This window comes from Bicyclus anynana, chromosome 3, assembly GCF_947172395.1.
Source record: "Bicyclus anynana chromosome 3, ilBicAnyn1.1, whole genome shotgun sequence".
Taxonomy (NCBI): Eukaryota; Metazoa; Arthropoda; class Insecta; order Lepidoptera; family Nymphalidae; genus Bicyclus; species Bicyclus anynana.
Window position 1 is genome coordinate 13235899 of NC_069085.1, and position 23251 is coordinate 13259149.

Genomic DNA, 23251 nt, shown 5'->3' on the forward strand with positions numbered 1-23251 from the left:
CCGCGCATACCACTGCGCCACGAAGGCCGTCAAAAACTTGGGTTCGAAGCCCGTCGGTTGTACCATTGTCGTACCAACTCTAGTTCAGGGTATTCGCTTAATTGGAAGGGAAAGAGGACTTACAAGTAGATCATATGTTGAGGCAAACCTCCTTATAATACCATTTTGCCTCAACATATTTACTATGTGTAAAGCACAGAAAATGATTAAAGGGATTCCTAAACCGGGTAATTCCCATTTACCACTTACAGGGAGAAAGTAGTGGTTTGGGGAAACCATTGAACTTCTATGACGCATCCAGATATAAAATTTTTCAACATTGAAATATAAAGGCTTTGTTTAGTGAATTTTACCGCTGCAGCCACGTTCTTATTTAAATAAAACATTGTTATCTGTTTTATTTACGTAGATTATGTCTTGCCTTTGGCACATAGATGTAAATATAGATTAATTAAATAAAAAAATCAATATGACCTCTGCCTCCGTTACCGGAGGGTGTGGGTTCGAATCTGGTCCGGGGCATGCACCTATAAATATCACGTGTCTCAAACGGTGAAGGAAAAACATCGCGAGGAAACCTGCATACTAGATAATTTTCTTAATTATCTGCGTGTGTGAAGTCTGCCAATCCGCATTGGGCCAACGTGGTGGACTATTTGGCCTAACCCCTCTCATTCCGAGAGAAGATTCGAGCTCAGCAGTGAACCGAATATGGGTATATAAAAGGATACAATGAAAGAGTTTAAAAGCTAATAGTTTTAACGTTTTTAATTATTAATACTAGGACACAGTAGAGCATATGTTTTTGAAGTCTTGGCGTGATAGTAACAGTTCTTGAGAGAGTGAGATGAATTTGTCGTAGTCGCATGTTGGTTGTCCGCCGCATTCTTCAATAGGCAGCACTATGCCTGGTCCCCCAGCTTCTGGTGCATACACCGCCTGGAATGTAACAAAGAATTTTCTTCATGATTTGCTGTATTAAAGTACTTATCAAAAAAAATACAACCGACTTCAAAACATTAATGTACCCCCGAAACTAAAGAGGAAAAAATAACATTGTAGTATTTTCTGCGTATTGATCACTTTGAAAGAGGTGCAATGCCTATTAATTCAAGGCATACCTATCATACTCGTAAAGATTTTTGTTTCTTAGACATGCTTTTTATCTTTTATGTGTTTTTTTCAGTAACGACTATTATCAACACCACACGGGCTTGGTACCGACTTCGAAAAATCAAAATCGGACTACACTATAAAAAGTTATGCGTGATTTTACTTTACAATGCGTATACAATCAATCATCCCCTGTTTTCTTACTCTTAGGGTTGGATTTTTTTCATTTATATGGGATCTAATTCGAAATATACTCTTGCTAATTTAAAAGGACATATCAAAGTCAGACTACTCAATAAAAAATTACAAGAGCTCATACATATAAACGTATACACGTCGAATTGTTAACCTTCTCTGTCTTTCGTCGGCTGAAAATAACTTTAATTTAAATGATCAACAAATTATTGAAAGATATAAAAAAGTAAATACATTTATTTACTTTAGTATCACAAACTGTAGGTACCTTCATCCTTTTGTACATATCTGACGACTGTCTGTGAAACCAAACAGAATGGGCTTACAGCTTAGCATTAATGCCATGAAATGCAAAAAATGCACCTAATGTATATGTATGTAACCTATATTGCACCTAATGCATATGTACCTTTATGATACATTTTGTAGCGCTGCTTTGTGGCCTTCCCTTTTGAACACAATATAGGTACAAGTATGTATTTGAATAGAAATAGGCGTTATTCGCAGAACGTTTAACTGTCTTACGATTAAACTTTGTAGGTTAGATCCTCCCACACCTAAGTAAAAAGTACGATGTGAACATTTTGTCGGAATTGTTTTTTTTTTATTATTCTTTTCAAGTTAGCCCTTGACTTCAATCTCACCTGATGGTAAGTGATGATGCAATTTAAGATGGAAACGGACTAACGGAATCGTACCGGACAGCTAAATTGCTTGGCTAATAAAACTAGCCACGGCCGAAGCTTTTCAACAGCCAGACCTGAACCAATTAAGAAAACCTCAATCGGGGATCGAACCCAGGACCTCTGTCTTGTAAATCCACCGTGCATACCACTGCGCCATGGAGGCCGTCAAGGCCGTTGTTTCGCGTAGTTCGTAAGTTATCCGCGCCTGTTAGGGACAAACTCGCTTGCCATGCGTCGGACGCGTGTAGAACTAATGCCAATTAGACCGCGCCTGGTCTGCGCGAATGTGAGGATGAAAAATGATAAAAAATTTAATATTCTTAATAAGACAGGTTATAAAACTGATACAAATCATTTGTTTAGTCCTTATATTCGATACCGAAGGGGTAGGTATGAAAAAATAATGAACCAATCTCCTGGCAATCTGCATGCTTTTCTGAGCCCAAAACTGTAAACAGAATATGGTCCTCGATTTTTGCATACCTACTCACATCCTCACAGAGCCTGGTCTATTTTTTCACTGACGAATCGAGTAAATAGCGCGAATCCACTGGTTGACCATGAGGATTCAACCCTTGAATCACGTGTTAAGTGAACCCTGAACGATGGGGATAGGGATACTGGAAGGCTCTATTGAGGCACCTTAAGTTGTCCCATAGTCATATGGTAAACTTCGGGCGTATAACATCTGGTAAAATGGCAACAAAATCGCCTGTCACCGAATCGGTATAAAAAAAATCTAAAAGTCTCGTGTATCCAAATTTTGGTCAAGTTATATGCTAGCAATTCATGTAGCTATAATATTTAACATTAAGTCATATAACAAATAACAAACACCTGTTACAACAATTCAACAGCGAAAAACACGTGCATTAAGCGTCTATAAATTATTTACCTATAAATTAAAATATAGACGGGATATAACAGTTTTGATCACTTTAGTCGTTAAATCTAATAAAATAGGCCACAATTAAATGTTTTTTTCTTGAGCCCTTTTTGCTTTTATGGTATTAAAATGGTAAGCCAATAGTGTATAGTAAGGTTATTCTGGCATAAATATTATTTATAAAATTGCGATTTAGATAATGAGAAATTATTATATTACCATAACCACATATTTTCCAGTGTCCAGATTCCTCCTTAGTTCTAAGAACGCGGCGGATGCGTACTTAGGTTGATGAGGTACCCACACCCTAAGGGCAGCTAACAGTGCGGCGACGTTGTGCTCGTGAGCCGAATATAGGTACAACTTCGCTACATCCGTGTTACCAGCGATGGCAGACTTCGTTATGTTCAGTATATCTGCTAAAAGTACTCCTGAAATTAAAACACAAGCATACGATACACAAACTACATTGCTATATTTATTTCTAGAGCTTGATAATAATATAATACTAAGTACATCATCAGTATCATCATCATATCAGCCGATGGACGTCCATTACAGGACATAGGCGTTTTGTAGGGACTTCCAAACATCACGATCCTGAGGCAGGCGGCAGGCGGCTCATCTAGCGAATCCCGACTCGAGACTCGCGACTCGCTTGATGCCGTCAGTCTCGGTGGCGGCTCTGCGAACTATGTGCCTCGCCACTTCAGCTTCGCGACTCAATAAATACTAGCATGCAGTGTACAAAATATAATTTTGAAGCACCTAGGTTTTACAGGGAGTATTATATTAGGGGTGTTAATTAATTAATTCCTTTTACGTCTCATATTTTTTAGGTTGGAACTCTACGTAATGGTTCATCCTACTATAACCGCAGACTTACTAAATAATGTTTAATTATTGTGTGACTCTATATTATCACGTTTTATTTTTTTTTTTATCTAGAAAATTTATGAAGAAGCTATATAAGTCAGGATATCGTTCTACAATCTTTACCTATATAAACAAAAGTTAAATCCGTTTATACGAGTAGTTGCTGAGAATTTATGTTCGCCTAATAGATTGTCTGTAGCAATGTTAACATTGTTCAGAGATTATAACCGTTATCCAAAAATACTTTTGATTATACCTTTTTTAACCATGGGCTTTATGTCCACTGTATCTATATACTAATATTATAAAGCTGAAGAGTTTGTTTGTTTGTTTGCTTCAACGCGCTAATCAATAATATAATAATAAGGATGTTAATCGAGGAAGGCTATAGGCTATATTTTAGCCCCGTATTCTTACGGGAACTAGTAATCAAATAAATGTAATATTCATCAAACCTGATGTTAATCTAGTCAGTTCTGCGTTGTAATACTGGCTGTAGTAATCGATCTTGGTCATATTTTTTATTTGCGGCATTACGTGTTCAACCCATTTAGGAGCCGCTACACCTACATTTTCCTGAAATTTGAATTTTCTCATTACCAAAGTATGCAATCATAAAATCATATAAATCAAATAGACGCCTTTCTTTATATTAAGGCAACGTAGCTTGCCTACCGGTTTTTTACAGGGTTTTTGTTTCTGCCACATGCGATGAGAAAATCACCCTTTGTCAAATCTTAGATATGGCAGAGATAAGTAAAAAATAAGAATAAACGAAAGTCAAATCACTCTTCCAGGCAAATGCTTTCAAGTTAAAGTTTTTATCGTACTCATAGTTGCATTTGCAGTTCATTCAAATAATATAATTATAGATTAACATTTTATTTAAGTATGATGATTGTTTTACTGTCACTTACCATAGCTTGAAATAGGTTATCCAGAAAGAATACTTCTTCAGGTGTCGTTATATTCCTTCCTGTTTCCACACTCAATGTCTTGAACAAATCTCTATAGGAATCAATCGTGTCATGTATTGTGGGTATATCATAGATTCTTTCTCTTAACGTTTTGTATAGAGAACAAGTGTCAAAATAGAGGAGCTGAAAAAAGGTATTTGATAAACTTATGTAACAATTTTTTAATTTATGGAAGGTCAATAGGAGATATAGTATATCCAAAGGAACTTCCTCAAAAGAGAAGTATAAATTCCTCTAAACCTCTAACGTCATTCGCAAAATTATCATCAATTTGCCCAGAAACTAAGGTTTGTCAAACACAGAAATTATTTAATTACCCTTAAGTATTGATTAAGATAAATTTCTGCGTACAGCAGGAAAAAAATATTGACGTGTTCGGGTTTTAGTATCGTTCAAACAATCACAAAATTAGCTCAATTAGTGGCAGTTATTTTAAAATTACAGACAGGCACTTTAATTGCTAAGTTTAAACGTTCGTAGGTGTATGCACTAGCAGTTGTTCGCAACTTCGTATTCATTTCCTCTTTTAATACCCCACCTTTGTTGAAGTTAATAAGTAAACTAAAAGTGCCTAAATTATAGTTTTGTAGCTTTTGTAGTTTCTGCAGTCCACTAGTCAATTATCTTTTTATGTGTATATTTATAGATACCACTCGTAGTTGTAGGTACCATTCGCAGTAACACATTGTTGCTTGTTGTGAAGACAAAAAATGGTATAAAACATGTAAGGGGTATAGGAAAAAACGCAATACACGATGGCACTTCAGATATCTAAAAATGTTTGTAAGTATGCTAAATTATAAAAAGTGGTCACTCCATGTATATAAGGATAATGACAGAGGAAAAAATATTAAAATTGTCGTAATAAGATTGGTTTGCAAAGTTACCAAGATCTTACATCATCATCTTTGGAGGGTACTGTGCTGTATGGAACTGGCTGCCAGTTTATATCTGGATGCCATCTCTGAGATGGCTGAGGCATATACAGTGCCGCCAATACGGACAAGGCCGTCATTTTGGTTCGTGCGTAGTCGGTGGTACGGACAGATATCTCCTCCTGCAAATACAGCTCACTGATGGTGTCATTATACCGCTGTCTCAAATACTCTCCCAGTGCGAATGCACGGTGTCTACCTTTCTGCAAAAGAAAATAATAATAATTATTACTATTATTAAACTATTCGTTCGTTCGAACATTGCCCCATGATTCCGAGACATGGTTGCTAACTATGGGCCTCATAAAAAAGCGCCAGAATTACTCAATGTGCGATGGCGAGAGATATAGCTTCGAAGTATTTTTACGTGATCGAAATCGTTTTGAATCGTTTTGACGAGACCCGAAATAGAATCAAAATTACCGACATGGCTCAACGAGTCGCAGTCGAAAAGACATTCGGTCTTTGGAAGTCCCTACAAAAGACCTGCAATGGACGTCCATCGCCTGATGTGATGATAATGAAAATGAATAATTATAACCAAACTATCAAAAACTGATAATTTGATTATCTTCAGTTTTTTGCACTGGGGAAACCAATCGGAAAGCCACCCAACCTAATAACCCTCAACATACGTTTCACTTCTACAATAACAGAACACGTAAAAAAATACAATTTAGTCTGTATAAACTCAGATTTCTGAATGAAAAGTACGTGAGTGGTTATTAGTTTGGGTCTAGTTGACTAAAATGTAAATTTTCCAGACTTACGGTTGTTAAAGATTGCTTTCCATGTGGGAAAAAGACCTTGTCATCAATATGCCAAGCAGGAAACAGCGCTAACTCTGCAGGATCGGGAGTTCTGTCCCCGTGTCTAAAAACCTAAAAAACTATTTATTTATGAATATATAAAAACTTTTTAATAAAACATTTCGGTTCATATACCTATAGGCTATAAAGAAGTAACTCAGGAGAACAAAATGTAGTCTGAATTTATTTTTATCCATCAACAAGCTTGACTGTAAACACACCAGCAGAGTAATTCTCTATCTCGGTGTAGGTACATTTTAAAACATGAGCCATTACCAGGGGGACAGTCTTTTTCGTTTTTCCTATCATTTAACATGATTATTTCAACGAAATGACGATACGAAAAGGCAGTATCCTTAAACTTTAACTGGTGCCACGCAGCCTAACAGTCCACTAACGTCAGTGAGGCTTCAATAGAACTGTTTTAAAGCCGTTATCCACCATATTTAATTTCAAAGCCATAGATCTAGCAGCGGTATCTAAGACCGCAAGTCACAAATTAAAGGTTCAAGTTACCGAGTTGATGTGACGAAGCAGCCTAAGACAAAATCTTGCTAATTGGGTTTAGACTGGTTAGGACCTTGTCCTGACTCGACACGGCAGTGTGCTGGAATGCCAAAAGGCTTGGCGGTACGCTTTTGCCAGTAGTTTATTTTTGTACCAATAACAGAAAAATAAAACCCAACCCAAAAACATAGGAATAGGTATTCTAAATTAAACTGGCAATTTAAGCCAGTATACCTCTATTGTAAACCAAGGCGTACCAACTGCACCAAAGCGGTTGCCCATAAAATGTAAATCGTCATTTAAAATGCATAGATATTTTTGGGTCATTGAAAATCATTAATAATTTTCTTAACTTAATTTACATAGTTATCATAGAATACGTTAAATCGTAGCAAATCAAAATTGGCTATGGAAAAACGGCGATCGTTCGCTGCGCAGAACAGCAGTTTTATTGCATCGCATCGCTATTGTTTTAATTACGAGTACATATTTTGATATTGCATGATAATCACAAGACATTAGTTACAGAGCGTACTATATATTTTTTTTAATTTCATACATTCATTTATAACGCGTTTACATTACAATTTCTCTGAAACTAAAGAAAGCTTAGATTTTTTTAGTTTCAGAGAATGTATACTCGCTTTTCCATCACGCGGCTCTGAATTTATAACCTTCGCTGGATCCTATTGTCCACCATACAACTCCTTTATATTGGATTGTTTTAATCTAGTTATTTTGTTACGTACGTTGATTTTTTCAAGACAGTAAACATATTTTGACCTGATTCTCCTTTCACTACAATAAAATAAGCGATAACTTTGTCTGTAACTAAATTATTTTTACCTTATAAACAGCAACACATTTACACATTGTGCGTATTGTCTATGAATTAAACGCAATTACAGTCACATTTCTGTGCTACATCACGTCGTTCACTTACACACAGGCACAGATGTGAGGAGCCAGAAAAAAGGAATTTACACGAAGGCCAAAAACACCGGAAGTTCTAACAGAAATTAAGTGCAGGTTGCATATTACAGTATCTGGGACACATCATGCGCCAGGACAAATATCGGATCATGCAGCGAAGGGAGCCGAAAACCTGGCAGCCGATGCACCACGCAGTATAAAATTATCTGCGAGTGATAAGAATAAAATCATTGTTTCGATCTACTGCTTCAATAGCTCGAATAGTCGTGATAATATCCCGTATCTACGATAGCCCTTACATTTAAATCCATTTCAATTTATTCACTTACCACAAAGGATACGATTAATTCATTATCGATTAAACTGTCTTCCACTAAATTATTATTTGTGTAGGATGACGTCGAATCAATAACACGGGCATTTCGTTGTTCTTGTGTACCACATATCACTGCCACAGTAATTATTATAAAGAGTATAGGTTGCTTCATTGCAACTATTATACCTAATGGATTCAACACAAAATTACCTCTAGCACTCTATTTCACTACAATCCAATAGAGACTGCCGACGTCGTTTGTTGTCATGTCATTTATATACACGTGCTGTTTTTTAAACCGCAATCTTTTAGAGCATTCCCTCATATAGGCTTTTTAGGATTCCGCAGTAAGACAACAAGGAAGCCATATAGGTTTGTCATGTTTGTCCGTGCAATGCGCGGTTTCACTGAGACTTGATTTGTTGATAAAACTGTGATTTAGCATGGTTGTACGTACATATTATGAACGCCTACGAAATCATGTAATACAAATTGATTTCTTTTCAACTCCCGTGAAGCAAGTGTTACTCTTGTATTACGTTTCATCAGCATCCTTACATATCCTTTAACTACATATTTAGGTTGTAATTATTTTTAAAAAAATATTATAAAGTTAAAAGGCAAAGTGTACTTACAAAGATACGTAGGCTATTCCAAGGTTACCAGTAGGTAATAATGGCCGAGTAACTTATGAAATGCACTTAAATAAAAAAAAATATTTAGAATTTTAAATTTTATGTCCTTTGTCATACAGGTCATTTGAAATGTGCAAACATGTGTACGCGGTAATCGAATTTACATAATCCTTCCCTCCTTCTTTTCGGTGACTTTTATTGTAGATCTTGTAATTAACTTCTACAGTTCAGTGAATAAGTTTTTACCATCAGGTGTGTATTGCCGCAGTGTATTTCTGTCATAATTTAAATAATTGTAAATTTTTAACGTCCCAGGGCCGGTATTTATATATAGATAGGTGCAGGCGACACGATGCCGTGGTGTTTTGAAGTCTATTGTCCAGCAGTGGAAATCCCTCTCAACCATCCATCCATTCATCAACTGATAGATGTCTCAGCCGGGGTTTCCATTCTTTTTTTTTATACTTTACAAGTTAGCCCTCGACTACAATCTCACCTGATGGTAAGTGATGATGCAGTCTAAGATGGAAGCGTCTCCTAACTTGTTAGGAGCAGGATGAAAATACACGCTCCTTTCGGTTTCGACACGACATCGTACCGGAACGCTAAATCGCTTGGCTGTACGTCTTTGTTGGTAGGGTGGTAACTAGCCACGGCCTAAGCCTCCCACCAGCCAAATTCTAAAAAAGTCATGTCATACCGCAATTTTTTTCTGCTAATAGTAGAATTATTTATAAAAGAGCTCATTAACTTAAATATTATTAATAGAATAATTTTACGACTTGGCATATCTGTGACACGTAAATATGCGGGTAATTGTATCCAGATCAATGGTAATTTAATTTATTTAGAACGCGAATTTTTTATTAACCAGTGTTGTTATACAGGGTACATGATTTTTTTAGTAGTTAATAAAATATTAGTTATTCAGTTTGTTTCCGTTAAGTGATCTCGTTAATAAGGGTGGTTCGATCCCCGCCCCGTTAGTCTATTGTTGTACACTCCTCCTGATACAATTTTTCCCGACTAGTTGTTGGGAAAGGGGAATATTGGTCATATTTAAAAAGATATGGCAAACATTCTTTGAAAAAAAACCTTGAAGTTATGGGAAATACTCCCGAACACCCTGTATAAATTAACACTTGATTACATCACATAATATATACCACAGTTTATGTAAATGATTTTTTTTAATAGGCAACACTATTACAAAACTTGATTCGTTATTAATGTACCTAATCATACGGGTTTGGACAATACAATACCATTTGAGTATTATAATTATATAGTTCAAAATAGTAATGTCTTAGATTTGTATGAAATTGAGAATAACCATTACCCATTAAGATTTTTTTTATTTAGACCGAAACTGAGAACACCTTGGAAGTTCAAAGAAACAGACTACTGGATAAACAAAAATCTAATAATCTTTGTCTTATTAATATTTTAATGTACCAAATTCGTCCAATTTCACGTTTTTAACATATGTACATATTAGTAGTAGTAGTCATTATTATTAACCCATATTCGGCTCACTGCTGAGCTCGAGTCTCCTCTCAGAATGAGAGGGGTTAGGCCAGTAGTCCACAAATACGGATTGGCAGACTTCACACACGCATAGAATTAAGAATATTCTGAAAGAAAAGATGTTTTTCCTTCACCGTTAGAGACACGTGCTATTTAATTTCTTAGAATGCACACAACTGTAAAGTTGGAGGTGCATGCCCCAGACCGGATTAGAACCCACACCCTTCGGAATCGGAGGAAAAGGTCATATCCACTGGGCTGATAGTAGTAGTAGTAGTAAACATTCCACATTACATGTGTTAGTCGAAAAATAACAGTATCGTTTTATTTCCAGGCATGGCCGACGTCCATTACAACGAACAAGCCCTGCTCGATCAACTGGTGCTATGCACGGAGTACGTCGACAAGGCCGAACGATACGAACTGCTCGGTCCGCTGTACCGTCTCGTGATTCCCATATACGAGCGAAGGAAGGACTACCAGGCCCTCCTCACCTGTTACCAACACCTCACAAAAGCCTACGCGAAAGTCATAGAGGTGACGAACTCTGGGAAACGACTCCTCGGAAGGTTTTACAGAGTGGCCTTTTTCGGGAAAGCTCATTTCGGGGAGGACGAGGAGGGCATAGAGTTCATTTACAAAGAGCCGAAGTTGACGTCTCTAAGCGAGATATCGGAGAAGCTACAAAATTTTTACGAACAAAAGTTTGGTTCCGGCAATGTCAAGATGATAATGGATTCAGCGCCGGTAAGTGTTCCACAAACAGGTTACTGAGCGCTTCTAATAATTAGTAAGTCAATATTATAATAGTAATAATACCAGGAAGACTATTTGAGAATAATTCAGAACAGGCGAAATGTCCCCTTATATTATAGAAGAAAAAACGATCAGGTGACAGATCGAGTTTTCGATCAATTGTACACATGTAAATATTTGAGAATAAGCTACGAGTGTAGTAAAAATTATACTGCATAAATAGGTACACGGTGGTGCTGACAACACTATAAATTATTTGTTTTGTTATTTAATTGTGCCATCATTCCTTTTTGTGACACCTCAGACCAATTATAGAAGGACCTGTATCACACTCATACTCACGAATAAAATTGTCTGTCATTTTCTGAAGAAAACGAGCTTAGATTTTGTATATATCTTATACTAAACTAGAAGTTTTTGCCCGTTTTTTACACAATTCAATTACACAAAAAGATATTTTTACGGAGCTCTTTAACCGACGAACACGATTACAAATATTTAACATCGATACTATAGAGACAGTTTTTATAATCGCATTAGATCGTTGATCATATACTTTGACAGAAAAGTAACGTCTAGCGAGGCAGGTCCTATACAATAATTGGTCTGAGTGTGACACAGTTAAAGATACCTACATCTTGATATAAAGCGAGATCATGGTTCGTGCATGTCAAGGAGTTGAGCAGAAAGATCAGGTCGTCATAGTAACCTCATCATAATACGCGCCGTCTTAAGAACTATCTTATGTATTTGTATCCTTTATGACCATAAATTTAAACGAGTATTGATGATTATTACCTATTTACTAACAGGTAGTCCGCGAAGAGTTGGACAGCAAGCTAGCTTACATCCAAGTGACGTGGGTTCGAGCATCACCGGAAGGAATGGCGGCCACTCATTCAGGGGGCGAAGGCTCCTTTGACAGAGTCCACAACGTCAGACGATTCGTATTCGAGACCCCCTTCACCAGGGACGGAGCAGCGCGCGGGCCAGTCCATCATCAGAGGTTACGACTGACTCATCTGACCGGTAAGCATCATACCATGTAAGAATGTTACAACAGACAATTGATGGGAACAACGAGCATAAATTAAAAAAACGAAAAAGCACGGGATATAAAATTAAACAGTGTGTCTAAATAGGTTTTACCGAGTGCAGAATAATTAAAAGTTTTGTTTTTCGCATGTCAATGTTAAGTAATAGAATGGTCCACTGCTGGGTAAGTGTAGAGCCGTGATAGCCCACCTACCTCTGCCTCCGATTCCGGAGGGTGTGGATTCGAATCCGGTCCGGGGCATGCACCTCCAACTTTTGAGTTGCGTGCATTTTAATAAATTAAATATCACGTGTCTCAAACGGTGAAAGAATAACATCGTGAATTTTCTTAATTCTCTGCGTGTGTGAAGTCTGCCAATCCGCATTGGGCCAGCGTGGCCTAACCCCTCTCTTTCTGAGAGGAGATTCGAGCTCAGCAGGGAGACAAATATGGGTTGATAATGATCATGATGACTGCTGAGTAAAGTAGCATTTTATGGATATAAAAAAGCTTTTATTGAAAGCTTTCCACAAGATAATTCAAACTCAATAATTCTTCATTATCATACATTTTTAATTTTAATCACCAATTAATGTTTTTTTTCTGCATTAATATCATTTAATGGATATAAGACAGAGGCGGACATTCGTTATTACAGTTAGAACATATCTTTATTAATATATTTATCCTCGTTAATATATTATTTCTAGCTGAGAACTGGTTCCCTTACGTCAAACGTCGGGTTCAGGTGATAGAAACTCAGGTGGAGGAGAAAAGCCCCATAGAGGTAGCCATGTCCGAGATGGAGAGTCAGGTCGCTGAACTAGCTGAGATCGTCAACGCCAAAGCTCCCGACATTAAGAAACTGCAACTTAGGTAATTTATAAGTGCATATAAAATTTAATAAAAAACCAGCTCATGGCTAAGGGCCCCGTATCTATTCGAAACTAGTCTGGCATACTTCGACGTTGTATCACGTGAGTTTTAGCCGTGTTTTATAATAAATTATTAGTGCATATGAAATTGCTAAAGACATTAACATTTACAACATTAAAAAGACCAATAAATTGCATACAATAGTACATAAAACTGCATGTTATTATATCCGCAAGGGGTGTTAAAATCTCAACAGATATACTTGACTTTGGCAAATACTTGAATATTTGAAAATAAATCAATTAATTTGAAAGTGATGCTTATTCAAATACGCTATTTTATTCTGTTGTCGCTACTCGGCCGTTAAAGAAGCTCTTTGGAACTGTGTTAATGCGTTTCCTTAACTTAAATTCTTAATATATGTACCACCATTATAACTATCGCTAAGACCCAGTTTCCTAAATTTTAAAAATTATTTTGCAATTATTGTTTGGCCCACTTGTGTTAAATGAGATAAATTATTTTAGAAATCAATGGCAATTGTTTATACATCTATACTAGCTAACGCCGCGCGGTTTCACCTGCGTGGTTCCCGTTCCCGTAAGAATACGGGAGAATAATATATAGCCTCTAGCCTTCCTCGGTAAATGGGCTATCTAACACTGAAAGAATTTTTCAAATCGGACCAGTAATTCTTGAGATTAGCGCGTTCAACCAAACAAACAAACTCTTCAGCTTTATAATATTAGTATAGATGTATGTACATTATCTAAAAATGCCTTACTAATAGAAACTTAACATCTATCATCATATTTGCCATATATATTTTGCCATATATTTTTTAAACAAATATTATTAAGTTTAAAAAGTGAATAATATTTTTTTATACGTAATTTTCAGATTACAAGGCAGTATATGCGTGCAGGTGAACGCTGGCCCCTTGGCGTACGCCAACGCATTCCTCGACCCCACGCTGGCTCTCATGTATCCCGATGACATGGTGGACAAACTAAAAGCTGTATTCAAGTAGGTTCTTTATCTATACTTATAATAAATCTGTAGAGGTCAATTCTGTACATGAAATATATTTCCAAAATAACTATCAGGGGGTGATTAGTTATCGATACTGATGCCAAAAATGCAATCAGTAAAATTTTTGTCTGTATGCTCTATTAGAAACAAAAACTACTCGACGGATTTTAACGGTACAATTTATTCTTCATACTCCTGGGCAGGGTAAAGTATACTTTTCATTATGCTACGATCAATAGGAGTAGAGCAGTAAAGGGAAATGTAGGGAAAACGGGAGAGGTTACTCCATTTTTACACCGATACTACTGTTAGGGCTGGATTAAAGAGGTCTAAGGGCGGACGAAGTCGCGGGCGTCCGCTAATAATATTATATTTATATTATTTTCATTCTCAATATCTCAATAGTTGAGGAGTTGCTGATCTTGTCCAATCTTGAATGTTTACCTAAACTTTAACGTATATTTCAAGGTCTATTTGGTCTATTGTCGATCCCCACGATTAGGTTTTTGTATATAAAAAGAAAATGAAAATATTAGTGTCAATTACAAAAAAATTGTTTCAAGTAAATACACTTACATTAAGTAATTTTGTAATCTCGATGAATTGATCTCTTAATTCATATCCAGAATATGAAGTGTTTAGAGCTAGCTGGTCGATAATAATATATATTCGCTTATGTAAAATGTCAAAATTTTAATTTATTTTAATATGCTACACCGTTGAATTGACATGAGGAAAGGTCACGGTCATTTGTCTGGTATATGTTAATACTTGCAAACTGGATTTTGATTGGACAACAGGCTCCCAAACTTTCTGTACGATGCCTTTTCTATGCTAGGGCAAATAAAGAAAACAAATTGTAAGTTTTTTTTTTATTAAGGAAGAATACAATAAGGAACTTAAGCTAACTTATCCTAATAACTATACAAATCATGCCCACGTGGAATGGTGGCAAGAATACTGGCTGCATTTCCGCGCTGGACAGTCAAGCTGATCCTTTGCACAAAAAATTAGCTAGCCCTTCCGTCACCAGTTGAGGTTGAGCAGGTTAGTTGAGGAAATAATTCGGTAAATTGTAAGTTATATACACCTAATTAAGTTTTAAACTGGTGCGACTGGTTAACTTCTAATAAGATCGTAATTTAAAACATAGTTTATTTCGTTGACTAAAAATAAATTGCACGGGTCATAAAACAAAATACAGTTATGTATACGAAGTATCTTGTAATAAATTATAGATAACACATTGGATTCATTTATGTTATGAGTATATAAAAGAAACTCATGTTAGTTACACTCAAGAACGGCTAAACCGATTTGGCTGAAGAGTTAGTGGAGACGTAGCTTGTAACCAGGAGACGGACATAGGATACTTTTTTCCCAGGGTGGTTAGGGCTTTCCCTACCCCAATCAAAGAGTTGGAGTAAGTGAGAGCACTTACTCGTAAGAAGTAAGTACACATAAATCCAAGCGAAGCTTGATCGAATCCACTAGTGTTTTTATTTATAATTACTTTACTTTGGGGATCTAAACTAAAAGTGATGTTTATAATAATTCAACATGTTAGTAATTAAATGACAAGGAACCTCTAAATTTATTCTTCAAGAACACTATTTTTTTGTTGTACTACTCGGGTTTTTGTATTAGTTTTTAGGTGTAACTTGTTAAGTGTAATAGAGTTCGCTGTGACAAGACTTGTCCGCCAGATTGAGGTACAGATAAAGAAATACATATTTATAATTTAATAGTAGATTGTGAAACATTGCATTATAAAGATTTTGAGGGTCGTGCTTAATAACCAGTTCGATTTCCAGCTTGGACCGTTTAGGTGCTTTTATTTTCTAAATTGGTTCACTTAAAATCTGTGACATACTTCGGGCGTGGAGTTTTACAAACCTATATTATACCTATAACCAATGATATTTTATAATAGAGATAGGGCATTAGCGCATCAGAACTGAGACGGACAAATGTGTATAATTGTTTCAATTTCATTTAGTCGCTTATTAAACAACGAACGTTATTTAAACAAATAATACCTAAATATCGTCTACAATGTCGATTTGTGTGTTCAGGACATGTAAAAACTATATATCATCATCATCATCATATCAGCCGATGGACGTCCACTGCAGGACATAGGCCTTTTGTAGGGACTTCCAAACATCACGATACTGAGCCATCTGCATCCAGCGAATCCCTGCGACTCGCTTGATGTCGTCAGTCCACCTGGTGGGGGGTCGGCCAACACTGCGCTTACTAGTGCGGGGTCGCCATTCCAGCACTTTGGGACCCCAACGTCCATCGGCTCTTCGAACTATGTGCCCCGCCCATTGCCACTTCAGCTTCGCAACTCGTGGAGCTATGTCTGTGACTTTGGTTCTTCTGCGGATCTCCTCATTTCTGATTCGATCATGCAGAGATACTCCTAACATAGCTCGTTCCATCGCCCGCTGTGTGACTCTGAGCCTTCTTATCAGGCCCATAGTTAGCGACCAAGTCTCTAAAAACTATATATAAATACATAAATATATAATGGAACTAGCGGATGCCCGCGACTTCGTCCGCGTGAAACTCGATGTAAACTTTCAACTACCGCTACCCTACCCCTACCCTACCCCTACCCTACCCCTACCCTACCCCTACCCTACCCCTACCCTACCCCTACCCTACCCCTACCCTACCCCTACCCTACCCCTACCCTACCCCTACCCTACCCCTACCCTACCCCTACCCTACCCCTACCCTACCCTACCTCTACCCTACCTCTACCCTACTCCTACCCTACCCTACCCCAACCCTACCCCTACCCTACCCTACCCCTACCCTACCCCTACCCCGTTTTCTAATTATTATTAATATGAACTTTATACAATAACAATAAAGCTCAAATTGACTACGTTTTAGTTACAAATCATTTGTGTGTATAGTTTTTAATTAACAAATAAAATATAAGGGTTGATCGTAAAGGGGTGAAAATTTAGGGTTGTATGTATTTTTGTATGCTGTGTCATAAAAAAATAAAAACAAAAAATTTTGCCTAAAAAATAAAAAAAAAAATTTAGGGGTGGACTACCCTTAACATTTAGGGGTTTGAAAAATAGATGTTGGCCGATTCTCAGACCTACTAAATATGCACAAAAAATTTCATCAAAATCGGTCGAGCCGTTTCGGAGGAGTTCAATGTCGAACACCGCGACACGAGAATTTTATATATTAGATTAAAGCCAATTTTTGTACACACATTTGATGAAACAGACTACTTAGTTCGTTTATATGTATAGTTTTGTCCTTGCCGTGTTGACCGAGTATAGGTCGTGTGTCTAAGCCTGCCAACCCACATTGGAGCGTCTTGACTCTGAGCATATCCCGCTTCTTCTAAAGAAAAAGAGACCTAGCCCTATAGACTTTCAAAATAGGTTGAGAATAAAGGAGGTTTTACCATCGATCTCCTATTAAAAAGTGGATGCACAATCAGCGATCAATAAACGTCCCCACTCAATGAGTGCCAAACACAACTTCTTGGCACTCAATTCAAGTAGTCGCATTTGCAAACTCAACTTTAAACTCAATTTCTTAAGGTTGAATTTGGGATTTTATTCAATATTGGACTATATTTAAAGGCCTTTAAAGTATAATTTTCTTTACCAATAATTCTAAAACTGTCCAAAGCAAAATTAGCCAGTTTTTAAGTGGGTTTTACTTTTATTATTTTTCAGGGAATTCCTGACAGTTTGCCACGCAGCTCTGCAGCTCAACGCTAAGCTCATAAGCTCCGACCAAGTGACGTACCAAGAAGCGTTAGAAGCCAACTACTACAAGCTAAGCGACTCGCTGTCCAGTGTGCTCGGTCAGCCTTTACAAGACATCCTGCTCAACGGGAACCTCAGCACCACTGTCACCGGCGTCGAAATGGAATCCAGTAACGCTTGAAACACGCCTTAACCTAACACTATTCTAGTCTGAATCTTATTTTTCTTATACACCGTGCTAGTTTCACCGTCTGTAAGCCGCCCCAACATATTAGTCCAATACAAGAACCCCCTAAACAATTTTTAAAATCACCTTAAGTTAATTTACACGCTAGCGAAAAAATTTTCAATTTTAAATTAAATTTAAAACATCTTGCTTAATTCTGTTTTGTAAAGAAGTCATTGAACTTTGACCTAGTTTAGGCTAAAGTGAATGACCTCAAAGGGACCGACGAGCCGCATATCGGCGTCGCGGCGAATAGGTAGGTTTTTGAAAATACAGGATATTTTGTTTTTTTACACTAATGGATAATAGATATTGGGTACATTAAGTGGGATTTCAGTTTAAGACGAAGGAAACTTCACGGTGTATAATGAATTGCTTTTCTTTAAGACTAAGTTACTCGAAGAGTTTCTCGTATGAAAATACTTAGAACGAAACGTTCACAATGAAAACTTTCATTGTACAACTTAGCCATTAGGATTGCTAAAACTCCAAATAAGCTTGTCTGATTTGCATAATTTATTTTCGTCTGATAAGCGTACGTTCTTTGCCACTGCGGTGGTATAGTCACAGCCTGACTATCAGGGTTATTATGTATCTCGGTGTACCACTTAAATAATGAGTCACTACATCGTTTTTCGTGGTAATTTGGTTTTTGTGGTCATCTAACAAACGAACGAACTAAGTACTACTACTAATACTTCAACAAACTGAACGACAGTTTGGTGGTGATTGCAAAATAGAAAATATAAAAAAATGTGTATAGCTTGGCGATGTGTATAGTTTGTTAATGACGCTCCCATGATATGCGGGCGACAGGGGACTGCGCGGGTGTAAAGTCATGCGCGCGGGGCATCGCTACCCCCCTCACCCTCCCGGCCCTCGCGGACGAATTTACCAAGTTATAGTGTATCATTTGAATGGTACACCGTCATACATAATAACCCTGCTGACTTGACCCAATTTAAAAAATATATTTCCTACATTAACATCAGAGCCTCGCAATGCAAAAACCAACGCTTTCTTCGCTTATTCATTGAAAACTGGTCTAAAATTGATATTATATATTGATAGATTTGTCACAATTGAACACTATTGCATTTCGTCCAAATTTTCCACTATATTTAGCAACGCGAACTATTTTAAGTAGAAGCATAAATGTCTTTTTTTATGTAAGGAATCTCACAAATATGGCTATATTGATAACAATAATAATATTCGATAGTGAGTTTAATCATAGTGATCTTTTTACGGGAACTTTTTAGATAGCATTAAATGACTATCAATCTTATTAATTACCTACATTAGTAAATTATTTGTTACGTATTGTCGTATTATACATAATTAATCTTCGTATTAGCAATGTCTAAATATAATAATACTTTGAATTTTTTTGAATATAAACTATTGTGAGTATGGTTCCGGGGTTGGTTTATTAACTAAGTAATATTAATTAATATCCAAATTTGGGTTTGTTTCTCTGTTACATTTTGACGACTTTGCGCAATAGATTATCAAAAAATTGAGTACCTAAATAAACAAATAAATTATAAAATAGGTAAATAAGTATCTGTCAGGGTTATCATACCGAAAATGACGTTTAAACCATAGCTCCTTAATGCTGCCAGTCCACCGAAGCGGAGCGAGGCAGCGGAGCCGAGAAACGGGGCAATATTAACCAATAGGATTGCACAAAATTTCCGCCCCTCTTAAGTAAACAGGGACTTGCGAGCTAGTTTAAGAATTCATGTAAAACGGGTAAGCGGAGCGGGGAATCACATGTGAGGAACAGAGGAAGTTTCTTCGGCAAAATATTCGCTCCGCAGCCACACTCCACTCGGTGGACAGACACAGTATGCAACTCCGCTTCGCATTGGTACGTTTCTCCGCTACGCTCTCTCGCTTCGCTTTGATGGACAGGCAGCATAAGGATAAGGAAATAGCTTTTATACTGTTATGCTGCATAAACAATTGTTAAAATCTATATTAACGCGAGCGAAACCGCGGGCACAGCCTAATAATAAAAAATAAACGAATCTCGTAATTGTTCGACTATAACTCACTAGTTATCTTTATTCTATCTTCCCTTCCTTGGCCGAAATAATTTATTATCCATGCTACTTATAGTACGAACGTAAAAAGCCTACTGCTAATAATTAGAAATTAACTGTTAACTGTTTACTGTTAACTGTTTGTTAATATAACTAACTTTGTAACTTTTACATACGAGTCAATTACCTTTTCCATCCCATTTACTGCAACGAATTGGCTTGAATTTAGCTGAACTGACTAAAGTCAAATTATATTATTGTTCAATTTCTACACAACAATTTTATCCTAATCACTCAAAAATCGCATTAATATCTAAGGTATTAAACCAATCATGTAGGATTTTTATGAACTTACTTCATGCATGCAGTCAGTAAAAAAGAACACAATTTTAATAAACAAAATTCATAATAGCCAGCTAAAACTATGTGTGAAATTAAGTCTTACAAACATCACCATTATCAACCCATTTTCGGCTCACTGTTGAGCACGAGTCTCCTCTCAATATTTGAGAGGGGTTAGGCCAACGGTCCACTACATACTTCTAAAATAAGGAATCAGGTACACACCCTTAAAATCTCATATTATTGATTATTATACTATTGTGCGCCATTTATAATAATATTCTTATTAAAAATAAAGGTAATGTTTTCGGCATACTATTTTTCAGACAATAATATGCATATAATTTTTTTTCTAAATGACAATACAAAAACCAAAGTCCAAAATCGTAAAAGTGCTCATAATTTTAATAAATGTTTTACTAAAAAATAAATTCGTCGTTTATTTTTATCATTTATACAAAATAGTTAAAGCAAAATAATATAATCATATTGAAATAAGTATAAGTTTAATATTCATTATTCTATTTATTTGTATTTAAGAACTATACTTTAAGGTTTATCAGGTTATTATAAACAAAACAACCACCATATCAAATAAAACCCAGTTCCTCAGTAATACGTACACATCTTTGCATGAAATATTAACAATCAATGGCGTAGCTATCCCAGGGGCTAGACGGTGCAATGCCCCGGGCCCTCAAGCTTAGGGAATCCTCGAATCCTTATCAGAAAATCGTATTTTTTTAATATGACCCCTCTAATTAGTCCGGAAAGACCGTGTTAGGAGTGGGTACGACAATAAACCGACGGGGCGGGGATCGTACCACCACTGATGTAGTGATGAGACTGACCACTCTTTTATTATATAGCTATTGAGGCTAATTAAACTGAACTTACAAAATTTCGAAAACGAAAAAGAGCTGATGAATATTTTTAGTTGATAAAAGTTTTTTAGTTGATAGAAGTTGATAACAAAAATTGATGCAAGTTCAGATAGTATAGTGGGCCCCATTTCTTTATTTGCACCAGGGCCCTTGGTTACCTAGCTACGCCACTGAATACAATTATGTAGTTTTATATAATTTGATGAACTTATTTAATAATTTTAAAGTATTAGTAGCACTGGTTGATGTTCAGTTGAAATTTTATTTTAAAATGTTTATATCAGTTTAACTTATTTTTGTTGGTAGGTATAGATTACCTATTAGTTGTCGTAAATAACTTCGATATAAGTGTAATTTACGTAAGAATATGTTCACTGTTTTGTTAAAAAAAAAAATATTATATAAGAACCTAAATAACTGACTGGTATTTACACAAAATCTATTTACAATATGTATTGGAATTTTGGAACGACTAGGATGAATACTAATGACATAATTGTGGTCATGCATTGCAACACAAACCTTAAGACATATAATTATGAATCTTACGGCATTAAAAATGAGTTTTATATTTGAAACTAAATAATATATCAGAAGATTAACAAAACATTCATTTTATGCTCTTTTCATTCCATTTAATTTAATAATTTATGTTATCACAATACTTAATCAATGTAATATAATAATATCTACCTTCAGTGGCGTAACTTAAGGTTAGCAGGACTGGCACGAGCCTACGCCTCGAGAGGCTGTGAGTCAGAACTAGGGTAACATTAAAAAAAAATACAATGCCCAGTTTTCTGAGGCCCAGGGACCTCTGATTGTATTGTTACGTCACTGGCTACCTTATATTTCCTAATATAATTTGTTGATAAAATATCAAAACGCTTCATAGCATAGTATTCCTTATCGCTGGCAATCCTCTCTTACTCAAATAAAAAGTTGATACGACTTATGGCACATTAGACACACCATGTTTTAGGATATCATTTTTAATCTTGAACATTTTATTTATTATTGGACATCATTTGCTTAGCGTCCCGACTAAGATATAGTCGTGTTTATTTATGTACTATCGTACTTAAAGTCCTTTGTACTATTATTTAAAACTTTTACTTGTATGTCAATATTTATGGAATGTAGGTAGGTAATGTACCACCATAAAATATAGTATTGTATGTATATTAAGTGTATTTATATAATGTAGTTACTATGTATCTTTGCACAAATTAATATAAATATCGAGAATTTTGTATCTTATTAATCTGAATATTGTAATCTGAATTTCATGTTTTAATACATTTGTAAGAATATAAGTACTGGGTTTTTTATTTGATGGTCCTACGTCCAGTATCGTCATCATCATTATCAGCCTATATCAACGACCTTCATTACAGGCAAAGGCATAGCGTGCCTTGGAGGCTCTATATCATCAATAGTTGGGGAGCCCAAATGAAGGGTAAAGATTTTTCACAAAGGAAATATAAATATGACAGTGACTTACCCTATAAAAGATGATTCCAATCTTTTTGTCATTTGAAGTGAAAGAAAACTCTGGTTCACACCGGATTAAGAGAGATTGTGGATCACATTTTATTAATGTTTGGTTTTACACGTAAGAGGTCCCTGTAGTCCGCGAGCAAACTAACTCGTTTGTGCATCGTGTTGTTGTAGAGCAAAAAATTAAAAAAAACCCGAAAAATAAAACTTGGTATTTTAAAGTAGGTACCTACAAATTCTACAAGCTTTGTATGATTTACAAAGAATAATAATTATATGTAACATATTGTGCAATTCGGTGACCTCTTTGGGGAAACCGAGGGTTTTGTCTGTGCAATTATGGACGAAGTTATAAAGACGAGAAACTACCGGAAACACATTATGAAAGATGGCACTCTAGACAT

General features: G+C 36.2%; 2 protein-coding genes across 3 annotated transcripts in view; one reads left to right on the top strand and one right to left on the bottom strand.

Annotated features, from left to right (window-relative positions):
* LOC112058263 (dedicator of cytokinesis protein 9) overlaps window positions 1–22663 on the top strand; it is a 74755-nt gene extending 52092 nt beyond the window's left edge. The window contains exons 30-34 of the mRNA XM_024098973.2: window positions 10730–11142; window positions 11964–12180; window positions 12898–13063; window positions 13964–14089; window positions 17815–22663. Coding sequence (XP_023954741.1) covers window positions 10730–11142; window positions 11964–12180; window positions 12898–13063; window positions 13964–14089; window positions 17815–18028 — 1136 coding nt within the window. The 3' untranslated portion in view covers window positions 18029–22663. The remainder of the gene's footprint in view (window positions 1–10729; window positions 11143–11963; window positions 12181–12897; window positions 13064–13963; window positions 14090–17814) is intronic.
* Window positions 645–8529, bottom strand: LOC112058268 (venom acid phosphatase Acph-1). 2 transcript variants are annotated; one of them, XM_024098980.2, is made up of 7 exons: window positions 8247–8529; window positions 6439–6549; window positions 5632–5871; window positions 4674–4856; window positions 4212–4332; window positions 3100–3311; window positions 645–939 (listed from the first exon to the last, which is right to left on the bottom strand). In XM_024098980.2, exons 1-7 carry the CDS (start codon window positions 8403–8405, stop codon window positions 781–783), a joined length of 1185 nt encoding a protein of 394 aa, XP_023954748.1. In that variant the 5' UTR covers window positions 8406–8529; the 3' UTR covers window positions 645–780. The 2 variants fall into 2 exon arrangements, with proteins under 2 accessions (XP_023954748.1, XP_052747269.1); XM_052891309.1 differs by having other exon boundaries at window positions 708–939; window positions 6439–6557; window positions 8247–8375.
* Window positions 22664–23251: the final 588 nt, after the last annotated feature.